At 46.6% G+C, this 25,164-nt stretch overlaps 1 protein-coding gene across 10 annotated transcripts in view; it reads left to right on the plus strand.

Annotated features, from left to right (window-relative positions):
* The window catches only part of EPB41L1 (erythrocyte membrane protein band 4.1 like 1), a 155,681-nt gene extending 130,673 nt beyond the window's left edge, over window positions 1-25,008 (plus strand). For 4 of the 10 annotated variants that reach the window (XM_059733229.1, XM_059733230.1, XM_059733231.1 and 1 more), the window contains 8 exons: window positions 9,266-9,664; window positions 11,511-11,621; window positions 12,847-12,927; window positions 13,209-13,271; window positions 15,153-15,248; window positions 18,549-18,629; window positions 18,918-19,034; window positions 21,575-25,008. In XM_059733229.1, the coding sequence (XP_059589212.1) occupies window positions 9,266-9,664; window positions 11,511-11,621; window positions 12,847-12,927; window positions 13,209-13,271; window positions 15,153-15,248; window positions 18,549-18,629; window positions 18,918-19,034; window positions 21,575-21,583 (957 nt within the window). In that variant the 3' untranslated portion in view covers window positions 21,584-25,008. Of the gene's footprint in view, window positions 1-3,642; window positions 7,276-7,837; window positions 7,946-9,265; window positions 9,665-11,510; window positions 11,622-12,846; window positions 12,928-13,208; window positions 13,272-15,152; window positions 15,249-18,548; window positions 18,630-18,917; window positions 19,035-21,574 lie in introns of all 10 variants that reach the window. The other 6 variants (XM_019484647.2, XM_059733226.1, XM_059733233.1 and 3 more) reach the window with 4 other exon arrangements.
* The last annotated feature ends 156 nt before the right edge of the window (window positions 25,009-25,164 follow it).

Consider the following 25,164-nt stretch of genomic DNA (forward strand, 5'->3'; position numbering starts at 1 on the left):
GCTCCTGTTTCTGGAGTCAGCTGGTTCTGCTTGTTAGGTTAATGGAATGGAAGCCCCCTGTCCAGTTTGCCATCAGGACAGTTACCCTATGCAGAATGCTGTGTTCCATACATAAGTACCCTGGGACATTCGCAGGGCCCAAGCAATTGCCCGTTCCTTATGCCTTTCTATAGCCAGGGGAGTTGAGAGATTGAGAAGGTCTGGGACATTATTGCTGTCAAAACAAGAGGCTGGCCTTTCTGAAAGTCTACTCATTTTTTTTCAGGCCACAGAAGATCCCTAAGAATAAACAGCCCATGTTGTTACATGGGGAGACTTGCTCGTAGGACTCTGCAGATGCTCTGGCCTCTGTTCTGGAGCAATAGTTCCATCCTGCAGTTTGGAGGGACTGAACGTGCTACTGATCCATGTTACTCAAAGACTGACTGTGGCTGCTCAGATCAGGAGTAGACAATGTCTCTCACCCATTAGTGTCTCAACAGTGGATGAAGTCCAGTTGTAACTCCTGCATGTTTCACTGCTAGTCCATTATATTGCCATCTCTAATGGGATTACCTATCTTGCCTGACTCCTGGAATGGACATTTGAAGGAGAAAATTTGGTTCATGGAAGATTCTGGGAGAAAAGCTTGGGCCTGATCTACTCTTTAAACCTTATTCACCTCAGTAGCAAGCTTCCCTGAGAAGAAAGTGCTAGATTGGGCTCTTCATGCTGCAGGGGTCTTGAGCTGACTGCAGTGGTATGCAGACATTCTGTTGCTCTTTTGGTCACTTCTATTTATTCAGATATGAAGGGAGTAGAGTGGCATCTTGCCAAAGATCAGCTTTCATAGATTCATAGATGTTAGGATCGGAAGGGACCTCAATAGATCATTGAGTCCGACCCACAGTTAACTGACAAGGCACAGGTCATTGCTGTTGTTGAGTCCCTGGGCTTGCACCAGTAAAACATGGCTTCAGCAATCCACATTTTGCTGTGAACCTAGCACCACAAGCCAGTTTAGCACCCAAAGTGGATGGTGGATGGTGAAGAGATATGGTGAATCAAGGTACACCAGAGACAGGTGGCTCTTGCAGTGAGGCCTGGCCCTCGCTTACAGCTCTCCTTCTCTGACAGAATCCCCAAAGCAGGGGATTTGGGGCAAGAATGGCCTGCTTTTGGGGGCAGATTCCCCAGGGCCCAGTGGCCAGAGCAAGCACAAATACAGCAGGGAGTCAAGCTCTCTTTGTCTGTCCAACTCGATGATCCTCCAGGGTCTCTTCCAGCCCAAATGTCTATGAAATCTATGAAACTCTTCAGGCCCTCTCCCTGCTTGCCCAAGAGAGGACTTTGGCCTTGGGCGCTCAGGTGTGCAAAATTTCACCGATCATTTTGAGGATCCCAGTTTTAGCAGTCCTCTCTTTTCTTCTCTCTCAGCCCCTCTGGTCCTTCCTGTCTGGCCTGTGTTGTTATCCCTCATTTTCTTCCTTTCTCCCCCTTTTTTGCTTTCTCTTCCTTTGCCAGTTTTTCTTGCTCCCTGTCTTTCCCCTGCTTTCCGTGCTCTGCAGTTAGCACTGAGGGAATTTGTCTCCAGTTTCTGATAATAAGTGATGACTTCATCAACTATAACCATCCAACAGTAACACAACCTCTCCTGCCAGTAAGTGACCACTGGTACTCAGAGCCTTACTGAAGGCAGAAATTCCTCTTTTTGCCCAATCCTTTTTGCACTTGAAGGGGAAAAAGTGACACCAACTACAGATTTGTGCTGTCGAAATGTTTTCTTTCTTGCTGCAGAAAATCTATCCCACAGTACGTCTTCAGTGATAACAGTGCAGCATCCAATCTCTGTACATTGCTCCTTGCCATAAAGGAATTCAACCTGCAGACTGCCTCACAGTTCCCTGTGCTGGGCATACCCTGAAGTATAATCTACATCTTAGTACAGTGTCCTTGCCTCCTACCACAGCCTACTATAGCAAGCCAGTTACATCTAAATCAGAACAATGCAAGCCCCCCATACAGGACTTAATCTCCTCTCTGTTGTTTCTTTGCAATACACTGTCTTCCCCCTTGTGCTCTATGAGTATTCTAGTATTCTATCAGTATTCTAGTATTATCAAGGGCAATCTATTGAGCCTGATCTCTAAATAAACTTACGCTGAGGTCTTGGCTGCTCTGTGTGAGCAGCACAATCCTGTGACATAAAAGCTGGAGTTTAGCTTGATGTTCTTGTTGAAGAAAATTCCTATCCTGCTACTTTTATCTGTTCTTGGATTCCACTAAATGTTATCAGTGCTCTGTGCTTAGAGTGTATAAAATGTTTGGATGTCCAATGGGATAAAAGTGTAAATATAATGACTGTATCTTCATAATTACTTTAATCATTAGTAAGCTGCCAGCATCCTTCACTATGCAGTAGCAGATCTCTGAAGCCTAGATATACTGTGTTGTGTCAAACACTTTTTAGTGTCCCTGATGCAAAATGCTTTTTTTGCCATATAGTATATCTTCTTGTACTGCCTTTACTTAATCCTTGCTGTAAAGCTTGTAACTAGCTCAGCTGTTGTGCCCAGTAGTCCTTCTTTTCTAGGTTATATTGTTTGATCAGTCACTTCTGACTTGCTTGGTTGTTGTCTCTGATAGGCTCTGTGTAAAGAGCTGGGAAGCCAAGGGAGACAATAACTGCATTCCATAATCAGGTGACGGACTTTGTCAGGGATGTCTAGGAAATGATGGTACTTATGTCTAGTTTAGGATATAACTGGCAGCTAACTGGTTGATATACTCTTATCACAAGGCAAAAAGGGCTCTACAGACAGATAAATTCACTTTAAACAAACACGGTGCTTCCTAGCAAAAATCTATGGAGAAAGTCAGGAATGGAGGCTGAAGCTAGGGATTTCTAGCACAGTAAGAAACATTGTTTCTGTGGATGAAGGCCTCTTTCCAATTCTCTTTTAAAAATCTTTACAAAGCTTTGATGTTCTTTGGAACCAATCCATGTTATACAATGTTGCTTGATTGAGTCTTTCCTTTAATGGGATGTTAGATTCTTTTATTACTTACCCCATGTCAGTCTGACATGACATCAACATACATGGGTGAAGCAAAAAGAAAATCTGGTCAAAAATGGGAAATTATTTTCCTGAATTTTTTCAAGAAAAAAATATTTTTATTTTAATTGACATTCAGAATTTCAACAAACACATCCAACTTCTTCAAATTCACATTATGTCAGCAGCTGGTTGGAAAACATGATCATTTAATGATATTTTTTGTTGAAAACATTGACCCATTATTCAGATTTTGAAAATTATCTAACTGGCTGTAGCCAAGAGTAGATTTTGGCCCCAGCTATTAAAAAACAACTAGGAGCCCAGTGCTGTAAAAGACTAGCACCTTCTAGTTCCATGAGTATCCACACTAAACTCGCAGAATTGGGTCCTGTAGGTTTCAATACCTGCTCTCAAATTAATGAGTTGCTAACTCCTTCACACACACATCTTCCAATTGTTGCATGAATAGTGACGGTTAGTCAATACCATGTAAATGCCAAGATTCTTACTGTGTATCAACCTTCTTTTACTTAACAAAACAGTGATAAGTTGCTAAGGTAAAGTATGTTTGATGCTAACTCTTCTTGCTCCAATTGCAATGCAGGGTTCAGAGCATTGGGTATTTATAGAGAGAGAAACTTCTAGGCTGGAAGAGCTAGATCTAAAGGAAGCTGTTGGAAGCAAGAAGGAAGAAGCAGGTACTTCAGAGGAGGAAGTGACTGAGAGCTTACCAAAATTGGACATTGCAGTAGGACAAGCCAAAGAACCTTCAGTACAGACGGAACCAGCAAGCATGGAACTGGACATCCATACAAGAGGCAAAATGATTGCTAGTCCAGAAGATTTTGAGTCTGTGTGGGATGATGAAATATATGAAAAAGAAACCAGAGAAGAACCTATTTGGGAGGCTGAAAGTTTGCCAGCTGAGAAGGAAGAGAAGAAGCTCAAAGAGGAAAAAGAAGAGGTGACCACAAAAGAGCTGAAGCAGCCAGATGGCCATTTAGAAGAGCTCATCAAGCAAAGCCAAAAACCTGAAGATTCCAAACCTGATGAAGGACAAAGTTCTGAGTTTGCTAGATCAGAACTACCAAAGGAAAAAAGGAAGATGTCTGTGGAGGAACCTGGGTCTATTTCACCAGCCTCGCATAAGGAGGAGTCCAAAATACCTACCTCTGAGGGCATTAAAGCCAAAGTGGAGCTTAGTGATGACAAGACAGAGTCTTCTCCTGCACAAAGGATCATCTACTTAGGGTGTATAGAAGGAGATGAGAAGGAGAGTACAATCCATCTCAGAACAAAAAAGAAAGGAAAGCCTTCTTCTGATGAAAAAGAGGGCATGGAAATCAAAGCAGACATTTCTAGTGCCAAAGGAAAGAGCCCAGAGCTTGAGCCAGCATCTGCCTCAGCAGTTACAGAAGGAAAGGACAAATCTCATCCTACTACCCCAGCAGATGACCAAGGAAAGCCAGAGACCAATGAACCAGTGACAGAATCAGACCAGCACGAGACAGGTCTAGAACATAATGATGGTGCACAGCTGGAAGGATGTTTTACCCTAGAGGAGCAGGCAGGTTCACCAGCACGAGTGGAAAAGAAGTCTCCTGAGCCAACAGACAACGAATCAAAAGGTAACGGTGACTCCAGTGCATGGTCTATAGCAGTGGAATCGAGGGCATGGGACCACCAAAGGCCAATCCCAGAATTAAAGTTTAGTTCACCATCCAGTGAAGGCAGAGAGTCTGAGATCTCCCAGCAGCATGAAGAAAAGGACAGGGCAACACAGTGCTTTATCATGGGAGAAAGCCTGAAAGGGTCAGAAAAGCAGGATAGAGGTGGCCTGATGTTGAAAGGGGAAGTGATTTGCATAAACTCAGGAATTGAAGTAGAAACAGGCGAGCTAGATGAATCAGAAACATCCAAAATGTTTCTTCAGATGGAAGCTATTGAAATTAAAGTTACCCCTGTAGAGGTCCCAGAGCAGGCCCTTCTCAGTGCCGCAGAACTGGAGGACCAGGAAGCAAGGGCCCTCGCTGCAGAAGAGCCGCCTCAAGACACAGGCCCTGTGGTGGGAGAACTGCCACAAGATAAAAGCTCTATAGCAGAAGATCTAACCCATGACAAAGGCCCCATGGTGCAAGAGCCATTCCAAGACACAAGCCCAGTGGCCACAGAGCTGCCTCAAGTAAAAAGTTCCCAGGTGGAGGAGCTGCCTCAAGACAAAGGCCCCCAGGCAGGGGAGCTGCCTGAAGACAAAAGCCCAATGGCAGGAGAGCCACCTCAAGACAAAGGCCCCCAGGCAGGGGAGCTGCCTGAAGACAAAAGCCCAATGGCAGGAGAGCCACCTCAAGACAAAAGCCCAATGGCAGGAGAGCCACCTCAAGACAAAGGGCCCGTGGCAGGAGAACCGCCTCAAGACAAAGGCCCCCAGGCAGGAGAACCGCCTCAAGACAAAGGCCCCCAGGCAGGAGAACCGCCTCAAGACAAAGGGCCCGTGGCGGGAGAACCGCCTCAAGACAAAGGCCCCCAGGCAGGAGAACCGCCTCAAGACAAAGGCCCCGTGGCGGGAGAACCGCCTCAAGACAAAGGCCCCGTGGCGGGAGAACCGCCTCAAGACAAAGGCCCCGTGGCGGGAGAACCGCCTCAAGACAAAGGCCCCGTGGCGGGAGAACCGCCTCAAGACAAAGGCCCCGTGGCGGGAGAACCGCCTCAAGACAAAGGGCCCGTGGCGGGAGAACCGCCTCAAGACAAAGGCCCCGTGGCGGGAGAACCGCCTCAAGACAAAGGCCCCGTGGCAGGAGAACCGCCTCAAGACAAAGGGCCCCAGGTGGGAAAACCACCTCAAGACAAAGGGCCCCTGGCGGGAGAACCACCCCAAGACAAAACCCCCCAAGCAGGAGAGCCACCTCAACACAAAGGCCCCATGGCGGAAGAGCCGCCTCAACACAGAGGCCTCCAGGTGGGAGAGCCTCCCCAAGACAAATGCCCTCAGGTTGGAGAGCTGCCTGAGATTAAAGGCATGCCAGGAGAGCCACCTCAAGACAAAACTCCCATGGCTGGAGAGCTGCCCCAAAGCAAAGGCCCTGTGGCAGAAGAACTGCCCAAGCCACCTCAGGACAAAGGCCCCATGGCAGGAGAACCACCTCAAGATATAGGCCCCAAGGAGGGAGAGGCACTTCAAGACAAAAGCCCCCAGGTGGCAGAGCCACCCCAAAGTAAAAGCCCTATGGTAGGAGAGCTACCCCAAAACAAAGACCCCATGGCTGGAGAGCTGCCTCAAGACAAAAGCCCCCAGGTAGAAGAGCCTCCTCAAGACAAAGTCCTCATGGCAGGAGAAAAACCTCAAGTTAAAGGCTTGGTGACAGGAAAACTGCCCCAAGAGAAAGGCCCCGTGGCTGAAGAGCTGCCCCAAAGCAAAGGTCCCACGGCAAGAGAACCGCCTGAGCCCCCTCAGGACAAAGGCCCCATGGCAGCAGAAGTGCCTCAATTCATAGGCCCCAAGGTGAGAGAGCTATCCCCTGGGAATGGTCCTGCTCCAGGACAAGCAACCCAGGTTAAAACATCCTTGGAAGAAACAGACACTGTTCCTGCCCACCCTCACCCACTGCAGGGAAATGAAGAATTGCCCGGGCCTGTTAGTTCTACAGCTGGAGTTGGCAAAGACCCACAAACTACCAGTAGGAAACAGAAACCTGAGTCTGGGTCTGTGAAGTCTATGGTCAGGGCTGTGGAAGCCATGAGTCAAGAAGAAGCTCCCATGGAGCTAGCTTTGCCTGAACTCCCAGCTGGCTGGCATACCTCACTGGGCAGGGGCAGCGAGACATATGAGCAGACGTCGGTGGCTTCTAAAATTAAGATGTTTGAGCAAGGCGAAGCTTGCTGCTCAGACTTTGGTGAGCGAAGGGCAGCCCAAGCAGGACTACAAGCTCATGCTCCTGAAACTGAGCCACTATCAGGAACAGCCTGTGATCAGCTGGTGCTGCCTCGTTACCTGGAGTCAGACATAGGCCTTTCTCCGTGTCCCACATTCTCAGGCACCTCAGATGATAGAGCCATACACCTTGGGGAAGTGTCCAGTGTGGGAGCCTTAGCTGTCATACAAGAAGCAGCCAGCAGAGATCCCTCCCAGCCTCCATCCTCAAAGGAAGACATTTCCATTGATTCAGAGCATGAAGGGGAAGATGATACTGGACTCGCTTCCCCTGATTCCGGCTGTGAACTCACACTGGCAGAAGCTGTGGTAACTTCTCCGATGAACTGTCCCGATGGAAAGTTCATACGCATGTTGTGTGGCTCTTTATTATCATGTTAAATGGCACCTCACACATCCATTGACTGAGAGCGGTCGCTTTGCATTCCCTGTCCTTTATGTATGTGTATGTGGTCTGGCTCATTTGCTGAATGCAGACCTGCTGGCCAGTCGGTTCATCAGCTTTTGTTTTGTGAATTCCTGACAAGTTTGGCCACCTGGAGAATGGCAGCTGCTAACGTGAAACTGGGCACACAAGCTTCATGCCCTGGAGCAAGAAGGGGCTGGGAGGGTGGACCAGAGAGCTTTATATCTGCCACACACTCACACACACACATAGCAGCAACATTCCCACGCTTCCAGCTTGACCCTTGCATTTCTTAATTTGATATCCCTTCTTGCTTGGCTTGTCAGCCCCACGCCCTCCTCCCCTGTCTTCGGCAAGCTGGTGGCTGGATGATGAAATAGCTTTCTACCGCACTTATAAGACACTAGAGCAGTTCCTTGTAGAGTTATTTCTGCTCCTTAAGACTAACCCTTTTCTCTAATCCAGAGCAAATCTCAGGAACCATCTTGGGAAGAAAAGGATTTATCTGGCCCATCTATAAAAGCCACCCCGAGAGAAGAGAGTTTAAAGACTGCTGTTCCAGTGGTCTCCCAGGTCTCAGTGCTGTTTTACTAACTGCTTCTTACCATAGTACGAAAGCTCACCTTAACCAGCTGAAGACTGTATGCTTTTGACTCCTTTCCCCATTGCAGAGCTGTTATATATATAGATATATATATACATATATGTGCTCCTCTTGAGTTTGTTTGAAACCCTGTTTCTCATACCTCTCAACCTACCAGTAACACAGACAAAAAAGCACCCAAGTTGGGGCCAGGTTGAGGGATATGTCTGCACATGTAGGCCCAATCTGCCACCCGCCTGAAGTCACTGGGAGCCTTTCCTTTGACATCAGGGGGCTTTGGGTCAGGCCGTAATAGAGGAGAATCTTTAAAGAGGGTTGAAAGCTTCTCCTTAATCACTGTGTAAAATGAAACAAAGGAGTAATTCGAGTTTTCTGATGGCTGAATGGCAAGCAGGGTCAGGGTGAAATTTACCCTCTGATGGGAGAGGTGAGAGGTATGTATATAAAGAGGAGTTAGCAGAGGGAGGGTGTCCCTTTGCTCTGATCTTGTTGTCAATTACACTGATTAAACAAGCAATATGTTCATCTGTAATGGGTCCTTTCTGAATGTGAAGTGACCTTTGGGGAAGTGTTACATAGGTTGAAATGGTTTCTACACAAGCACTCCCTTCAGCTCAGGCCCTGCGGGCAGAGGTCCTGGCCATCCCGCTTGTGGGGCAGCCATGAGCTTGCACTGACCCTTCCTTCCATATATCTGATAAAAATGAGCACATAAAAACAAGAGCAATGCCCAAACCCAACGAGCCTAAAACTCCTGTTGGGGTGATTTCGGTGAAATTGACAAGCTCCTTTGCTTCTCCTTGAATGTATGCAGCTGATGGGGCCTTTTTCTTTTCTTGCATTCAGACTCTTAGCCTCTCCTCTTTTCCCTTCTTTGTTTGTTTTTGTGCCAAACTTTACTGATGTCTGATGGGGCTAGACTCTGAGCCATTTATACGTATATCGAAACATACCTGTTGTTTTGTACACATCTGCTTCCGTCAGGCTCAGTGATGTGCCCCTGGACGTGTTGGAGCATTTCTATTCGACCAGTCCTTTTTTTAGTATTGATTTTTCTAATTGCTTTTTGCAAATCAAACTGAACTATTCCCTCTGCAAACTTGCTGCTGTCAAAAAGGTTTCGGTTTCCATGTTTGAGTTGTGTTTCAATCCCACGCTGTGACGTTTCCCCAGCCACCTCTTTCCTCTTCTTCCCCCTCTTCCCCCTCTCTCCTCTTGGCAAAGCCAGCTCTGTTGTCCTGTTTGGTACTTACAGTCTTAGCTTCTCTCCGTCATTGTGTCTCATTCAGAGAGCAGGATTGAGGGAGGGTGCAGACGAGAAAGCTAAGCCACCTCGGCACAAGGCTCCTGAAAGTGACACCGGGGACGAGGAGCAGGACCAGGAGAAGGATTCAGTCTTCTTGAAGGACAACCATCTGGCCATCGAGCGTAAGTGCTCAAGCATTACCGTCAGCTCGACATCCAGTCTGGAAGCAGAGGTGGACTTTACAGTTATCAGTGACTTCCATGGCACAGCCTTTGAAGACATCTCCAGAAGTCTGCCTGAGCTGGATAGAGATAAGAGTGAGACAGAAGCTGAAGGTTCAATTTCCTCTCAGGATGCTGACAAAATAGCTCCTGGCCAGGAAGAAAGTGCCAAGGAAGGGGAGAAGGTCTTCTACCATGTGTCAGAAGTGTCCCATTTTGAGGTACAGAAGGAAGCCATACCATCAAGATTTGTTTGTGTCCTCATCTCACCATGTTCTTTGTCTTGGTATCTGGCATTGCTTGATCAGCATGCCCTTCACATGTCTGTTTGGAAAAGCATGCCAGCTTTTAAACAGCCCTGGGATCCTTTCAAGTGGCTTTGTTTTGCCGTAATGAATGTTGTCATCTGTTTTGCATGGCTGTTTTCATCTCCTCCGGGTGCATGATTCTGTAGTGCAAGTGTTTGTGTATCTTCTAACCAAAAAAGTTGTCATCATCATTATCATCATCTTCCTGTAATCCACTGTGTTTGGGTGACAACTCCAACACCTGTACCGTAGAAGGATATATGATGGGTGGGTGTCTCTCTTAACCAAAAGCTGTGCCCCTTTGTGTTGCATGAGTTCAACAAATAGCATGCATGTTGAGACACATGTACTGCGAACTAACCTGTGATCATAAAGGTGAGGGGGGAGCCACTTAGCCACTTACGCAAAGGCTGGTGGGATAGGCCCCAGAAATCTCTGGTGTTTCCTGTTGGGCAAGTACTTACATTGTCACCAGGCTCAACAAATTGCAGATAGAGTGGCCACAGGAACAAAAGTTGACCAGTTTCCATAGTGAAAAAGGGTAGAGGCAGGATCCCAGCAGGTGAACCCTGCAGATCTGGAACAGGGTTCAGCTCCTCAGTCCCTCACCATGGAGTTGCATCTCCCTTGAGTGGTGTCTCTTTGATTGGATTGTATGTCCCAGCACTTGGAGCCAAAGCACCAGATTCCCTGCTTTTGACATTAGGGCAGTTGCACCCAGATACTAGTGCCTGGCCTTTCACTGGAGTCCTCATTTTCATGCCCCAGGTGGTTGTGTAACTCCTGGGTAGGCTAGTGAATCCTCTGCCTGAAGGTAAGTTAACCCCATGCAGCTCTGCACTGGCCATTAGGGAGAATTAGAAATTCATAAGCTCATAGGAAAGTAAGGCTGGAAGGGGCCTCATGAAATCATTTGGTCCAACCACCTGCTCGAGGCAAGATAATCTTGGCTTCTACAACTCCTTCAGGGGAAGAATTCAAGAAAATTAATCCAGTTCTTCTGAGGCATTCTGCTGGGGTTTTGAGTTGAAGCCTGGGCTTGTAGTGTCCTTTACCCACAGGAACCTTGGGAAGAACACATTGTGGAAGCTGAAGCCTAAAATTCATCCACTACCACACTGGCATAGAGCCCAGCAAAAGCTCCTGGTAGTGGTGAGTCTGCAGTTGGGGAGTTGGCTGCAAGCTCCCTTCTACAGTAATGGCCTGCAGAGTCCAGCTCAATCTGTGAAGTAAGGAAGGTGCACGCACCCGGCAGCTAGGTGTGTGTTGGGTCAGTCCATCCCTCGGGCAGCTTTCATCAACAGGGCTCTTAGGAAACTCCACCTGCCTTTCTCCAGTGGTAACTGGAGTGTGGGCAGGTACTGGCAATAATGTTTCTGTCCCTCAGTCAGAAGGAGCACCTGTTTGAGATTGGGATGCACTTAACTAGATGTGTCGGGGAGCTTGCATAGTAGCTGGCAGCACTGCAGGTGACTTCAGCCCAGGCTCTTAGCATGCCAGTTTGGAAGAGCTGTGTGGCTCTCTAAGAGAGTGACTTCACAAAGGCTCCCCATGCTAATTAATGGTTCGCTTCTGGCTTACTCACACCCACAGTAGTTCCTGGCAGGTGTTTTTGTGCCCATGGACTTAGGGGGAGGATACTCACATAGTCCATGCCTCAGTGCTGTTGTGATTTTAATCAAGTCTGAGGAACCAACATGCTTCCGTCCTGTTAAAAGGAAGCCCCACCTGTTGCTGAATTGCTGTGTTCCTTCCCCAGTCAACAGTTTTGAAAACAGAAGCTGTGGCTGTCAGCCCTGTATCTGGTGTGAAGAAGGCAGAACCAGAGACCTCTCTGCAACAGAGGTTCACATCAGTGGAAACAACACAGGTAACTTGCTCCTTTGTGCGAATCAGGGTTTACTCTATGATTCAGTGATGCTGGGTGAAAAGAACATGAAGGTATGCTGTGCCCTACCAAGTGCTCGATGGAGCCTCAGCAAGTCCCAGCTAAGCCCTCAGAAAATCCCAGACTGCTGGGCAAGCAAAACCTAGTCGTCCCCTAGCCCCACCCCTTGGGGATTGGAGCCCCTTCACACAAATAGGATTATAGTAAAGTAGGGCTGGAAGGGACTTTACAACGTCTTCTAGTCCAGCCCTGTGCTCAAAGCAGGGTCATCCCTGACTAAACCATCCCAGCCAAGTGTCCATGCAACATGCTTTTGAAAATTTCCAAGGATAGAAAGGCCACAGCCTATTTCAATGCCCAACCACCTTCATAGTAAGAAAATTCCTCCTAATCTCCAGCCTAAATTTCCTCTTGCAGCTTGAGGCCATTGTTCCTACATTTGTCCCCTGTAGCCACAGAGAAAAGCCCACTTCCATTCTCTATAAATTGCCCTTCAGGTATTTGAAGACTGTTACCAAATCTACCCTCAGTCTTCTCTTCTCCAAACAAAATACCCCAAGGTCTTTCAGCCTTTCCACATTCTCAGGCCCCTATTCATTTTTGTTGCTCTTTGCTGGACTCTTTATAATCTGTTCACATTCTACCTCTGAAGTCAACTCAGGGTTTCAAAATGTACTGCTCAGTTATGTCAGTTTTTTAAAATCCTTTGTAAATTCTGGGTTTTCATATCTAGAGGCATCACAACAAAGCCCCATACACTCAAGGCCATTAAAGAGCCCATAGCACTTTTCACAAGCATAGTAGTGTCCACATACCATTCCACTGGAGCACTTCCCCGACTCCTCTACTCCAACATGCATCATTTGGATCCAGGGTTCATTCACTGCCTCTCCTGAGCTGCTGTGCACTTCTCCATGGCTGCAGATGAGCCATGGAGAAGTGCACAGCACTTGTGGCTGCAGGACACAGGGGGCTGTGATTTGCAAGCTCATTCATAGGGCACCATGACACTGACCTTGTATCTGGGACCATAAGAACTTTCTGCAGCTTCCTTACCCCATTAGCAGAAGTGTCACCATGCATCACTGCTCCAAGAAACCAGCTTTTCATCAGCAAGTATAAAAAGCAAATTGCTATCCTTGCTGACTGCAGCTCACTTGTCAGCTAAATTCTCACAGATTTACCAGATTCCTCCTTCCCTTGGCAGGCTGAAGGAGGCACCACAGGAGGAAAAGAGACAATAGCCACTTCCCACACTGTCACCACAGAAACCATATCAACAACCTCAGTAAGTATGTGACTCCAGGAAGGTGACATGTAATGTAGTTCTCCCCTTTTTAGATTGCCAAATGATGGGGGAAAGGAGCAACCCCAAGCAGAACTGATGCTTGGAGGGTGGGCTCTGTCCCATTGGGGTCAGCAGATGGATGGGAGTGCCCTCTGGCCACTAGAAGTTGACAGCATCTAACACTTGGCTTTTCACTGGTGCTCCCTTCCCAGAGGGAGTTGCCTTTTCATCCTTCTTGCTGTGTGTCTGCCAGTGCTTCAGTGTAAGGGTTGTTCTTTCAGGATCCAAGCACCAAGTTGGGGAAGGGAACTGGCCCCACAACAGAACTTCGTTCCATATCTCCGGTGAGTTGAAAATGTGCTGCTAATTTCCAGGTTCCTTTGCTGAAGAGAAGTCCACAGAATGTGCTAGCAGGCTGGACTGGCTGTTAAATGCTAGCACTAGAGGCTAGCAATTTGCTCTGAGTTAAGGCTGCTTCAGTACTTCCTTTGTTACCTTTCCTGGAATCAGGCACTCTTCTCCTGCATTTCTACCATCAGCATGGGCAGCACCAGCTCCGTAGGCTGAGTGATTCCTATAGCTGAGGACAGGGAGAATGGGTTGGTAATCCCAACTGTATGTGAGGAGTGGAGACCAAGATGAAACCAGGAATCTGGTGCTTTTGGCTTCTCTGCTGTCCCAAGCCAACACACAAAACATTAACTGGAGCTGGATGAATTTCTGAAAGACTGATAGGCCCAGCAGGGTCTACTGACACAACATGCAGGGGTTGACAGGGGAGAGGTCACTCTTAACTTTCTCTGTTTCTTCCTCTAAAGCACCCACTACTTGTCATTTGGAGGCAGGAGATGATCTACATGGACCTCTGGTCTTACCCACTATGGCAGTTCTTATGTTCTTATGGTGCCCTGGGCTGAAACTTAGGTTGACTGAGATCCCATTGACCCCTGGAAGTTTTGTATGAGCAGCAGCCTCTGGGGATTGGTCTCATGTCATGAAGGTCTTGAAGCACAAAAGGGCAGAATTCTATTTAACTTTGCAGGTCCAAATAGCAGCTGTTCAGCCATTTTTAGCACTTATGCACAGTTTGCAGGATGGATGCATAAGTGTCCCCACAGCCACTGAGCATGTGCAGTATGCACTAGATAACACACTGGCCAGGCAGGTACACAGCTGTGCCTGCATGTATGCTGGGTGACCATATGTCACATAATTCTATCCAACAAAGATCCAGACTAGTTGGTAAATACCAGAGGAGGATAATGTCTGACCTGTGGAGTTGGCATTTGAGCACTGGGCTGGGACATCAAACTGATACAGGTTCAAACCTTTCCTGGATGAGGGGGACCTAGAACCTGCATCTCCCACTTCCTGGGTGACTGTCCTAACTGCTCAGTGACTGGATCTGAAATGTATGTGGTCCTGCACCTCCAGGTGGCAGAAATGTAGACTTCATAAATGCTAATTTGCAGATAGGTAACTGCTGTTTGGGGCCTTCCTGCAAAACAAGATTCTGGCCTTAAGGGGCTACGGCTATGATTCAATAAAAAACATGCACCAAATACAGAATTCTCTTTCCTGGGTTAATCCCAATCTCCACGGACATCAGTGGAAGTTGAGGATGATCAGCAATTCACAGGAAGTACTCAGCACCCCTTAGGGCAGTGCTTTCTTCTTAGTTGCTTTCCCATTTGGTTACTCTGTCTGGGGTGAGGCCCACTGGAGAGGTCACCTCACAGGACCTGTGCCCCAAGGAAGTGTGAACACTTGGGGAGCAGATGGAAGGGGCACCCTGGCCTTCCATCCCTCCACTTCTGCTTCTGGCCTTGACTGTTCTGATTAAAGCAGAGATGGGTTGTCTGCTGCTCAGCTTCAAATAGCCATAAAGTTGTAAAATGAAAGGCCCTGGCTAGCACCGCTCCTCCATGTTGGAAGGTCAATGAGAAGCAGAAAGGGCACAATGGCAAGGGAAATTAATCCTACCTTCCACTCTCTGTAGCATGACATCATATGGGGGTCACAATACTGGCCTCAGAACAGGCAAGGAAAAGAGAACGTGACAGAAGAAATGAAGAAACAAGGGATGGCTGTATGATATATCCTTAGGTCCAAAGCTTAAAGTCCAAGGTTCCATACTGATAGCAAGCTAGAGGAAAGTAGCAGTCGTCACACAGGCCCACTGTGCTCTGTCCTGTTGACATGGATGTTCTTTGCCTATTCTGTAGATCACCAGCACCACTGCTGGAAAAGAAGGTCTTACCAGCATATTCGGTGCTACGGCAGAAACCCTCTCGACTTCCACCACTACCCATGTTACGAAGGTAAGAAGATGAAGCCTGGAATGGGTCAGGACTTATCCACATTCTATCCAGAAGCTGCTATCTAAAGAAAGCAACAAGGCTGAGGGGAGAAAGGAATTACACTGCAGATCATATGAGGAGAAATGATACTGCTGTCTAAGCTAGCTGTAGCCAGGAAGTGCATTGTCCCATAGTAGACTGTCCTTTATGCCATTTACATAGCGATTGTCCGAGAGCTGACATGGTAGCAGACCTCCAGATCGGTAGCCATCTGGGGGATAGTGATCACCTAATAATAGAATTCACCATAAGACGTCGAGTGGGTAAGGTAACTAGTAGGGTGAAAGTGCTAGACTTTAGGAAAGCTGATTTCAATGAACTCAGGCAATTAGTCAAGGACGCACTGCAGAGTAGGAGATTTGAAGAGATGGAAGCCCAAGAAGGGTGGCTGTGCCTTAAGGAAACGATCCTTTGGGCACAAAGCAAGACGATCCCTGAGCGAGGCAAAAGAGGGAAAGGGGCCAGGAGGCTTCCCTGGCTGACCAGAGAAATCCAGAGCAGCCTAAGGGACAAAAGGGGAGCACATAAAAAGTGGAAACGGGGAGAGATCACCAAAGATGAATATACCTCCTCTGCTCGTGCTTGTAGGGAGGCAGTTAGACAGGCCAAAGCTACCATGGAGCTGAGGATGGCAACCCAAGTAAAAGACAACAAGAAATTGTTTTTTAGATATATAGGGAGTAAAAGGAAGGCCCAGGGAGGAATAGGACCCCTGCTAAATGGGCAGAAACAATTGGTGACAGACAGGGGGGACAAGGCTGAACTCCTCAATGAGTTCTTTGCCTCAGTGTTCCTAAGTGAGGGGCACGACAAGTCTCTCACTGGGGTTGTAGAGAGGCAGCAGCAAGGTGCCAGACTTCCACGCGTAGACCCTGAAATAGTGCAGAGTCATTTGGAAGAACTGGATGCCTTTAAGTTGGCAGGCCCGGATGAGCTCCATCCAAGGGTGCTGAAGGCACTGGCCGACATCATTGCAGAGCCACTGGCGGGAATATTTGAAAGCTTGTGGCGCACGGGCCAAGTCCCGGAGGACTGGAAAAGGGCCAATGTGGTTCCCATTTTCAAAAAGGGGAGGAAGGAGGACCCGGGCAACTATAGACCTGTCAGTCTCACCTCCATCCTTGGCAAAGTCTTTGAAAAAATTATCAAGGCTCACATTTGTGAGAGCCCGGCAGGACAAATTATGCTGAGGGGAAATCAGCACGGGTTCATGGCAGGCAGGTTGTGCCTGACCAATCTAGTTTCTTTTTATGACCAGGTTACAAAACGCCTGGACACAGGAGGAGGGGTGGATGTCATATACTTAGACTTCAGGAAGGCCTTCGATACGGTATCCCACCCCATACTGGTGAACAAGTTAAGAGGCTGTGACTTGGATGACTACACAGTCCGGTGGGTGGCGAATTGGCTGGAGGGTCGCACCCAGAGAGTCGTGGTGGATGGATCGGTTTCGACCTGGAAGGATGTGGGCAGTGGGGTCCCACAGGGCTCGGTCCTTGGACCGATACTCTTTAATGTCTTCATCAGTGACTTGGACGAGGGAGTGAAATGTACTCTGTCCAAGTTTGCAGATGACACAAAGCTATGGGGAGAAGTGGACACGCCGGAGGGCAGGGAACAACTACAAGCAGACCTGGACAGGTTGGACAAGTGGGCAGAAAACAACAGAATGTAGTTCAACAAGGAGAAATGCAAAGTGCTGCACCTAGGGAGGAAGAATGTCCAGCACACCTACTGCCTAGGGAATGACCTGCTGGGTGGCACGGAAGTGGAAAGGGATTTTGGAGTCCTAGTGGACTCCAAGATAAACATGAGTCGGCAGTGTGACGAAGCCATCAAAAAAGCAAATGGCACTTTACCGTGCATCAGCAGATGCATGACGAATAGGTCCAAGGAGGTGATACTTCCCCTCTATCGGGCGCTGGTCAGACCGCAGTTGGAGTACTGCGTGCAATTCTGGGCGCCGCAATTCAAGAGGGATGCAGATAACCTGGAGAGGGTCCAGAGAAGGGCCACTCGTATGGTTAAGGGCCTACAGACCAAGCCCTACGAGGAGAGACTAGAGAAACTGGATCTTCTCTTGCGGAGGCTGAAAAGGTTGAGAGGCAACCTTGTGGCTGCCTATAAGTTCATCACGGGGGCACAGAAGAGAATTGGTGAGTATTTATTCACCAAGGCGCCCCCGGGGGTTACAAGAAATAATGGCCACAAGCTAGCAGAGAGCAGATTCAGATTGGACATTAGGAAGAACTTCTTCACAGTTCGAGTGGCCAGGGTCTGGAACGGGCTCCCAAGGGAGGTGGTGCTCTCCCCTACCCTGGGGGTCTTCAAGAGGAGGTTAGATGAGCATCTAGCTGGGGTCATCTAGACCCAGCACTCTTTCCTGCTTATGCAGGGGGTCGGACTCGATGATCTATTGAGGTCCCTTACGACCCTAACATCTATGAATCTATAAGAGCCATTTACCATGTCAAGTTAATGGGCCAAACTCATCCCAGGTGTAATGCAGATTTAATGAGGTGCAGCAGCAGTGTAGATTTGAGCCAATATATCTCTTGCTTGCTTTTTTTCTTTTACTGTTTTCTGCATTTAAGAAGGGAAGGGAATTTACCCTGTGTGTGTCATATATGTAAACACATCAGGGCCAAGCTGTGGTTGCTTTTGAAGGGAGGGGGGATTTTATAATCAGAGCCATAAGGAACAGGACACGTTTTCAGTAGGGTAGAATTCTTATAGTACTTGGCAAGGGCCTGATGCTGCTCCCACTGAAGCCTCCCCCTAGCTTTTATTGGATCAGTTAAGGGCAGTGCCCAGCATTTTTTAATATCTCACCCAACCTATCCAATGCCAAACGGGTGCCATTTGGACGTTGGTTGCCAAGTGGAGAGAGGCCGTTTCTGCATGAAAATGTCTTTCTGAGAGCACCTCCCCTCCCATCTCCAGGCATCCGATATTGGAGTGAGAACAGGTCAGCTCGTCTTTGCCTTTTGGGCAGTGCATGGGGAGGGAGGAGACAGTGCAGATCCTGTTGCTAATCCCAGGGAGGAATCAACATCAGCAACTTGAACTGCACCTTCATGTGAATGAGACTAGCTGAGTCTGCAAAGCAATATTGGGAAGTGTTCCCCTTGTCCACCTCCCACCAAGCAATCAGGTCACCATGTTCTCCACCTACAAAGGCCACAGTAGTTCTTTAGGGCAAGTGCTTATAAAGTTCCTAATCCAGCCTCTGACCTCATCCTGTTCCCTTTTGCATTGCAGACTGTGAAAGGAGGGTTTTCAGAAACCAGAATAGAGAAGCGGATCATTATTACGGGAGATGAAGACGTGGATCAAGACCAGGTAGGAAGCTGCCTGTGTGAAAATAGTCAGTAGTTCTGGGGAACTATCACATGACAGTTTTTGTCAGTACTCATTTTCTACTCTGATATGAAAGCTAGTCCATCTACAGTCCAGCAATCCCTGGGAGCGATTGCCTTCCTGAATGAATCTTTTAATCCAGGGTGTGAGAGGGAGGGTTATTTGAGGTGAGAGGCCTTAATGGGCACAGCAAGCTCTGCTAAGATCAAATACTAGTGAAAGCCTTAAATGAATTAGTGGCAAATGTTTTATTGTTATTCTGATTCACAGGCATTAGCTTTGGCAATCAAAGAGGCCAAACTGCAGCACCCTGACATGCTGGTAACCAAAGCTGTGGTATATAGAGAAACAGAGCCTTCACCAGAGGAAAGGGACAAGAAGCCTCAGGTATGTACAGAAGTTCCAAGGTAGAGCACCTATCACATGGTCACGCACGCACACGCACACACACGCATACACACATGTGCACATGCACACACCCCCCCCCTGAGGTGACAACATATATAGAATGTCCTTCATCATCCTCCATAGGTTCAGTATACCAGTATCAGTAAATAGTTTGAGTTGGGACTTGAGAGATGCCAGTAAAGGCCAGGAACTCCTCTTAGTCATGGTGATGGAACAGACAGATTGCCTGTTGTTACAGTAGATAATAGCATAACTAAATACTATATGCTTTCTGAAAGGCCTCTCCTACAGCAGTCAGGGAGATATTCCTGTAGGATAATTATTCCGCCAGCTTGCAAAACAGCTGTATGAGCAGCACCTCAGTGCTTAATGTTCTTAATCCAGGTTTGTCACAGGGACCATTACAAAGGGCCATATTGCATTTTAGCTCCCTTGTTTGTGTAAAGCCTTTCTTAGGGACCTCTGTCACTTTTTCAATAGCTTACTTCCTCAGTGTACAGTACTTTATTCATCTTCCTTCCTGAACACCACAGGATGTCTTTTCAAAGGGCCTACAAAATGGCCACACTTGTGACTGAACTCATAAGTGCAGATGGATCTTTATGTTTGCTGGAAAGAACTAGCCTGCTCAGACAAATGGTGATGGCATGTCTGGTCACCAGTTCAAATTCAGCCCAATCTGACAGTGACCAAAGGTTGCTTCCACCTGATCACTATTAGAAAGCCTACCACTACAGTGAGTCCCGTTATTGGTAATGTCAGCAGAGAGGCCAGAGACTGATTATAGAGCTTGAAGAACATTCTCATTCTTACAAGGTCCTTCTAGGGGCTAGGGATAAGCCAGCTTGGTGGATGGGGTTGTTGCAGGAAGCTTATTCTGCTACCTGACTTTGTGGATAAACTGAGGAGTTCACTCCCCAGATTCTGCCAGCACGGGACAAATCACAAGAGCTACATTTGCAAGAAGCAGTTATTTAATACCTCCTCAAGTTCCCAAGTTCACTTCTGTATAACTGTCCATTTGTCAGTACAAATGCGCATTGTTTGCACATGCAATCTTGTGAACTCGCACTTAAGTCCAGGTGCATTTCTAGAGGCTTCTTGAAAATCTGGCTCCATTTTCCTTTTCTACATGATCTAGATAGTCTTGGCTTAAATGTCAGGGCTGGAGAATGGCAGTTTGAAAAACGAGTTTCGTTAAGGTTTTCTTGCATAGTCATTCCTTAAACAGGACTTCTTAATTGGATAAATGAAACTGACAGAATCTAAATGGAGCACTATACCTAGACATAATGGGCAAACTCTAACCATGGTGCAACTGTCAGCTTCAGAAGACAGTAATCTCAAACAAACTTGTTTACATTGGACAGATAGTAGAGCTATCTAGAGTCCAGATCTGTTACATTTTTTAGTATTGTTTTTCTCAGGTCACATCAGATTAGCTTTCAGGAAACAGAAGCTGCAAGAAAAGAGCAGCACTGAGCCAGCAAAGGTCATAAGGAGCTCAAACAGGAAAAACAAGATAATCAGAGGGCGTGTCCACGTGACATGCTGACTGAACAGTAGCCAAATAATACTGCGCAGTAGTGCGTCACACGAACGGTGCTAATATGTTACTACAAAGTATTATTAGGTTACTGCACAATAATGTCACTTAAAAGACATTTGCCAGCACTACTGCACAGTAACTCCAGTTACTGCGCGTTTATTTAGTACTTGCTAATACAGGTACCCAATAAATGCACAGAAACAACTGCACAGTAGCATCTTGCGTAGACATGCCCTGGAGAAAACGGGGATGCAGCAGCACCATGATGACAGTAAAGAAAGACCAAGACTGCACTGAAGGAAGGCTGTAAAAGCTGGGTCCCTGCCATAAAGTGCTGAGCTGAGTGCTCATGTTGTCCCTAAGCACATTGGGCCAGATCCTGTCCTTAGCCATGGTCCGATGCTGCAAGGCACCATTTGCCCTCAACTCCCATTTGCCCTCAACTGATTTCAGAGACTAGAAGGCCAGAGGGATTGTTCTGATTCTCTAATCTAGGAGCAGTAGGTCATCATAATGCAGCACGGTTGAGGCAGGCCAGCACTTCTGACCTGGCTGCTGCCAAGTGCTGCAGAATTTCCCCAACAGCAGGGAAGCCCTGTCTCCAAATTTATGTACTGCAGAAATGCTGCTGATATCCAGGCTTCATGGACTGGATGGAGTTCTTGGCTGGCTGAATCCATCCTGTGGGCCATAGGTTGCCAGCCTCTGTTCTAATCTTACCTCCTGCATAACGCAGAACAGGCAAAGTCACTCAGTAGTTTCAATGGCACCTTGCAGAATCACGCTTTTACATCATTTGAATTCAGTTGTGGGGTACCAATGGAATGGAGAATGAAATATGGCCCTGTATGTTTCGAGCAACATTGTTTAGTGTTTTAATATAAGCAAGAACCTTTTAATAGACCAGTAAATTATATTGACCAAATAAGAAAGGAAATACTCCATGATCGTTTACATCTGCTTTGTACAGGAATCTTGACCTCCACGTTCACCGACATTGGCATCTCTATTCAAACAAAGCTGGAGAACAGTGAAGAAGGGGCCTTCATGCTGGATTTGTCAACAAGACAGACATCCTGGCTGCAACCTTAATGGCGAGAGACAAAAAAAAAAAAAAAAAAGGAATAGCGAATATATATTATATATATATATATATATAAATATATATATACACACACACAAGAAACAAAACGCATCCTTGCACTGCTGCTATATGCTGGAGATGAGATGAATTACAAACAGCAACATCAATAACAGCAAAACCAACCGCCTCTTTTAGCCTTTGCGGAGAAAGTGATGAATTTGACTGGACTGATAAGAAAAATCATGATAATAATAATCTTATTAATACAACAAACCGCCATTTTGCATGTTCCATTTAAAGGATACACAGATCATGGGGTCATTTGTTGCACACTGAATGGAAAGGAAAGATGCTTTGCAACAAAGCAAGAAACAAACAAACAAACAAAAGAAACCAAGCGGAAACAAAACTATTCCCCACCTAAGGAAAGAAGAGAGAGAACCATTGAACTGTTTTGATTCTTTCATGATTATTTTTTGCATTTGGGATGTGTGGCAACCACCTCTCTTCCCCATTCCATGCTGGTTCTATTGCATCATTTTTCAGTTGTTATGCTCCTCCCCAACCTCCCTTCCCTTTCCTCTGTCCCTTTATCCGAGCTCTTTTTCCGAAGGTATTTAAGAATGGATCTAATTTGAAACAAAACAAAAACAAATATATGTATATGGTTTTTCATTTATAAAGATGCAGCCTGTAAGGGTTTCATATGGATGTGCTTTTAAGTTATGTATATTATATATAACAAGGGGGGTGGGGAACTGAGGGGTGGGAAACAATATTAAAATAATTAAACAGTGCTGGTAAATATGATGATGACATTTTTAAGTTATAATTATTTGATTGACTGTGGTTGATGTATTACAAGAATCTTAGATCACACTGACATCCCGCAGGAAGAGGATGGGGAACATTTCATTAACCACTGCTCGCTGTGGGGTGGAGAGGAATGTTGCATTTGTCACTGAGTGATCAGCTCTGTGGCAGGAGGAATTGATGTAGTGATACAGTATATGTTTGTAATTGGTTGGTTGGTGACAAAGGAGTTCTTGGTAATGTAAAGAGGCGAGGGCCTGGGAAAGAAGGAATGGACAGTTATAACCACAGCCCAGTTAGCATCACCAAAATGCACCAGTCAGCAATGTCTCACCAGCCCCCCCAACAAAAAGATGCTTCCCACCTTTAGGAGTCCTTGACACCCCCCCCGATCTGGAGTCCCCACAGCAGTAGAGAGATCATGTCATACTCCTCAGCGATGTCTTAAAAACCAGGACCAAAGTCTGAGTTACAGATCCATTCCCACACCCTACACCTACTGAAGCAGGACACTTGCATAGCTGCATTTCTGAACCCTGGTCTTGATCTAGCTCAAGTGAAGTTGAAGTGGTGTGTTTCAGATAAGCAAGAGGGTATTTCTGCTCTGCTTGGCTTTGAAGCAGGCTGCACACCTGGTTTCTGCTAAGGTGACCATAGGCGTTATGACAGCTCTCATGAGGGGAGCTGATACACAGCAATCTCCATCCTTTACCTCTTTGGTACTGTTCTACCACAGCCTTGCCTAGAGTATACTCCTATCTGCTGGCAGTTGAGAAGGTGACTGTGTGTTACAAAGATGTGTGAGTGCAAAGCTTAGTAGATTAGCAAGGCTGAGTAGCCTTGTCCAGTCAGCCAACACTGAGAGGCAGTTGCTGATGATGCACCAGTGTCCAGTGAGGCTGCTTTCCTCTCTATTGGTCAGACTTTTGCACCTAGATGAAGGTTTCCATCACTGGTACACTTGGAATGGGGATTATGGGTGCCAGCTCAAGCCTCATATACTGTCAACCAAGCAGTTAGGGCAAACTCAGAACCAAAAAAAACAACAAAACAAAAAAAAATCAACTGATTTCCAGAGAAATTGTCCCAAGCTCCTCAAGTTACAGAAGGGCCCATAAATATTGCACCATTTTTGCCTTTTTTCACAGACCACAAACATAAAGAGACCTTACACCAGGTAGAAAACTCTTCTAAATGATTCTTGTGATGGGATCAGAGGGTTGTATTGAAAAGGGATCAGTAGAATAATTAGGATTAAGTGGACGTACCCATCTGATCAATCTGCTGCCACAGCAGAGAACTTCGGGCCTCTGGTGGATCTTGGTCCTTCCATTTGCCTTCTACTATGTCCCCACAAAGTCTGTTCTCCTTTTGGCACATCAGTTTCTCCCATAAGCATTAATGGCATGAGCACAGCCTCCCTGATAAAAGAATTGATTCCTTTGCTTCTGCCAACAAAGTTTGTGTCAGATTTCCAATGAATCCAAATGTGTATTTTTTCTCCCAGGATTCTCCACCTTATCACCCGATGCTGCTTTAGGGAACTGTGCCCACCAACATCAAAAAGAGACTGAGCCTTTGCACAGCAACCCACATGTGAACTAGCTACATAAAGCACTTGTGCTTTTGGGAAGAGAAGCCAAACTCCAGGAGATCTGTTCCCACAGCTGTGCAAAATATTAGGCATGTTTCTCCCATTGGCATGCTAGGGTGTGTCCCAGCGCAATAGTTTTTTTCAATACATCCTGCATTTCAAACCAAAGAGCAGCTGGTGCAAACTTGAGACCACTGACTTTTGAATAAGAGGCTACTCAAACTCTTCGTGCCTGATTCTGGTCTCTCATGATGGTTTAAAATTTGGAGCAACTTCATGAGCATCAGTGGAGTTACACTGCTGTAAAACCTAAGTAGGAGAATTGCACTCAGCCCCTACATGTTCAGATTTTTAAAACTGAATCCAGTTCTCTGGATTCTTCAACCCAACGTATCTGATGGGTGACAATGAAAAAAGTGGGGGAAAAAAGTGGAGTCTTTTGCTCACCTGGCAAAGTATGGATTTTATATATACAGAATATTTATTCTTTGTGATCATATTTGAAGCCAGGTGCCCCTTGAAAGTTTTGGCTTTCTTCTGCCTTGTTCATTACTGTTGCTGATATTTAAGGTAGCTGATCACTCTTTTTCTTTCATCTGGGGGCCTTTCCATCGAAGGAGGTGGGAGACGTGAGTGCCTGTTCATACCTAGTCCCACAAGTTCATTCCAGAATTGGCCTGCAATTGCATGAGTACTAATAATAATAATAATATTTATTTTTATTTGAAAAGCACCTTACCAACCAACTGCAATGCTCTGCCATTCCTTCACTAATTCCCCTTTCCTCTTCCCTGGTTCCTCTTCTCTCCTCCACTCCCTTCAATCATATCCCTTTCAGTGCTTGGTGATGTATGCGTGTGTGCTCACTGTTCTTGTATTCAATAAAAGTGAAATAAATGTGTTTGATGCTGAACCAGCTTGTGACCTGAAGCTGACTTTTCTCTGAGCAAAGCAGTGGCAGTTACTACCCTTAGGAGCAGAGACTCCTCAGGGTGACAGTATGCCCAGAGGCAGCTGGGTCTCCCACAGCTGGCTGTGATGAGGACGCCGAGCAAGGACCATACATTGT

Source organism: Alligator mississippiensis, chromosome 9 (assembly GCF_030867095.1).
Source record: "Alligator mississippiensis isolate rAllMis1 chromosome 9, rAllMis1, whole genome shotgun sequence".
In the NCBI taxonomy this organism is placed as follows: Eukaryota; Metazoa; Chordata; order Crocodylia; family Alligatoridae; genus Alligator; species Alligator mississippiensis.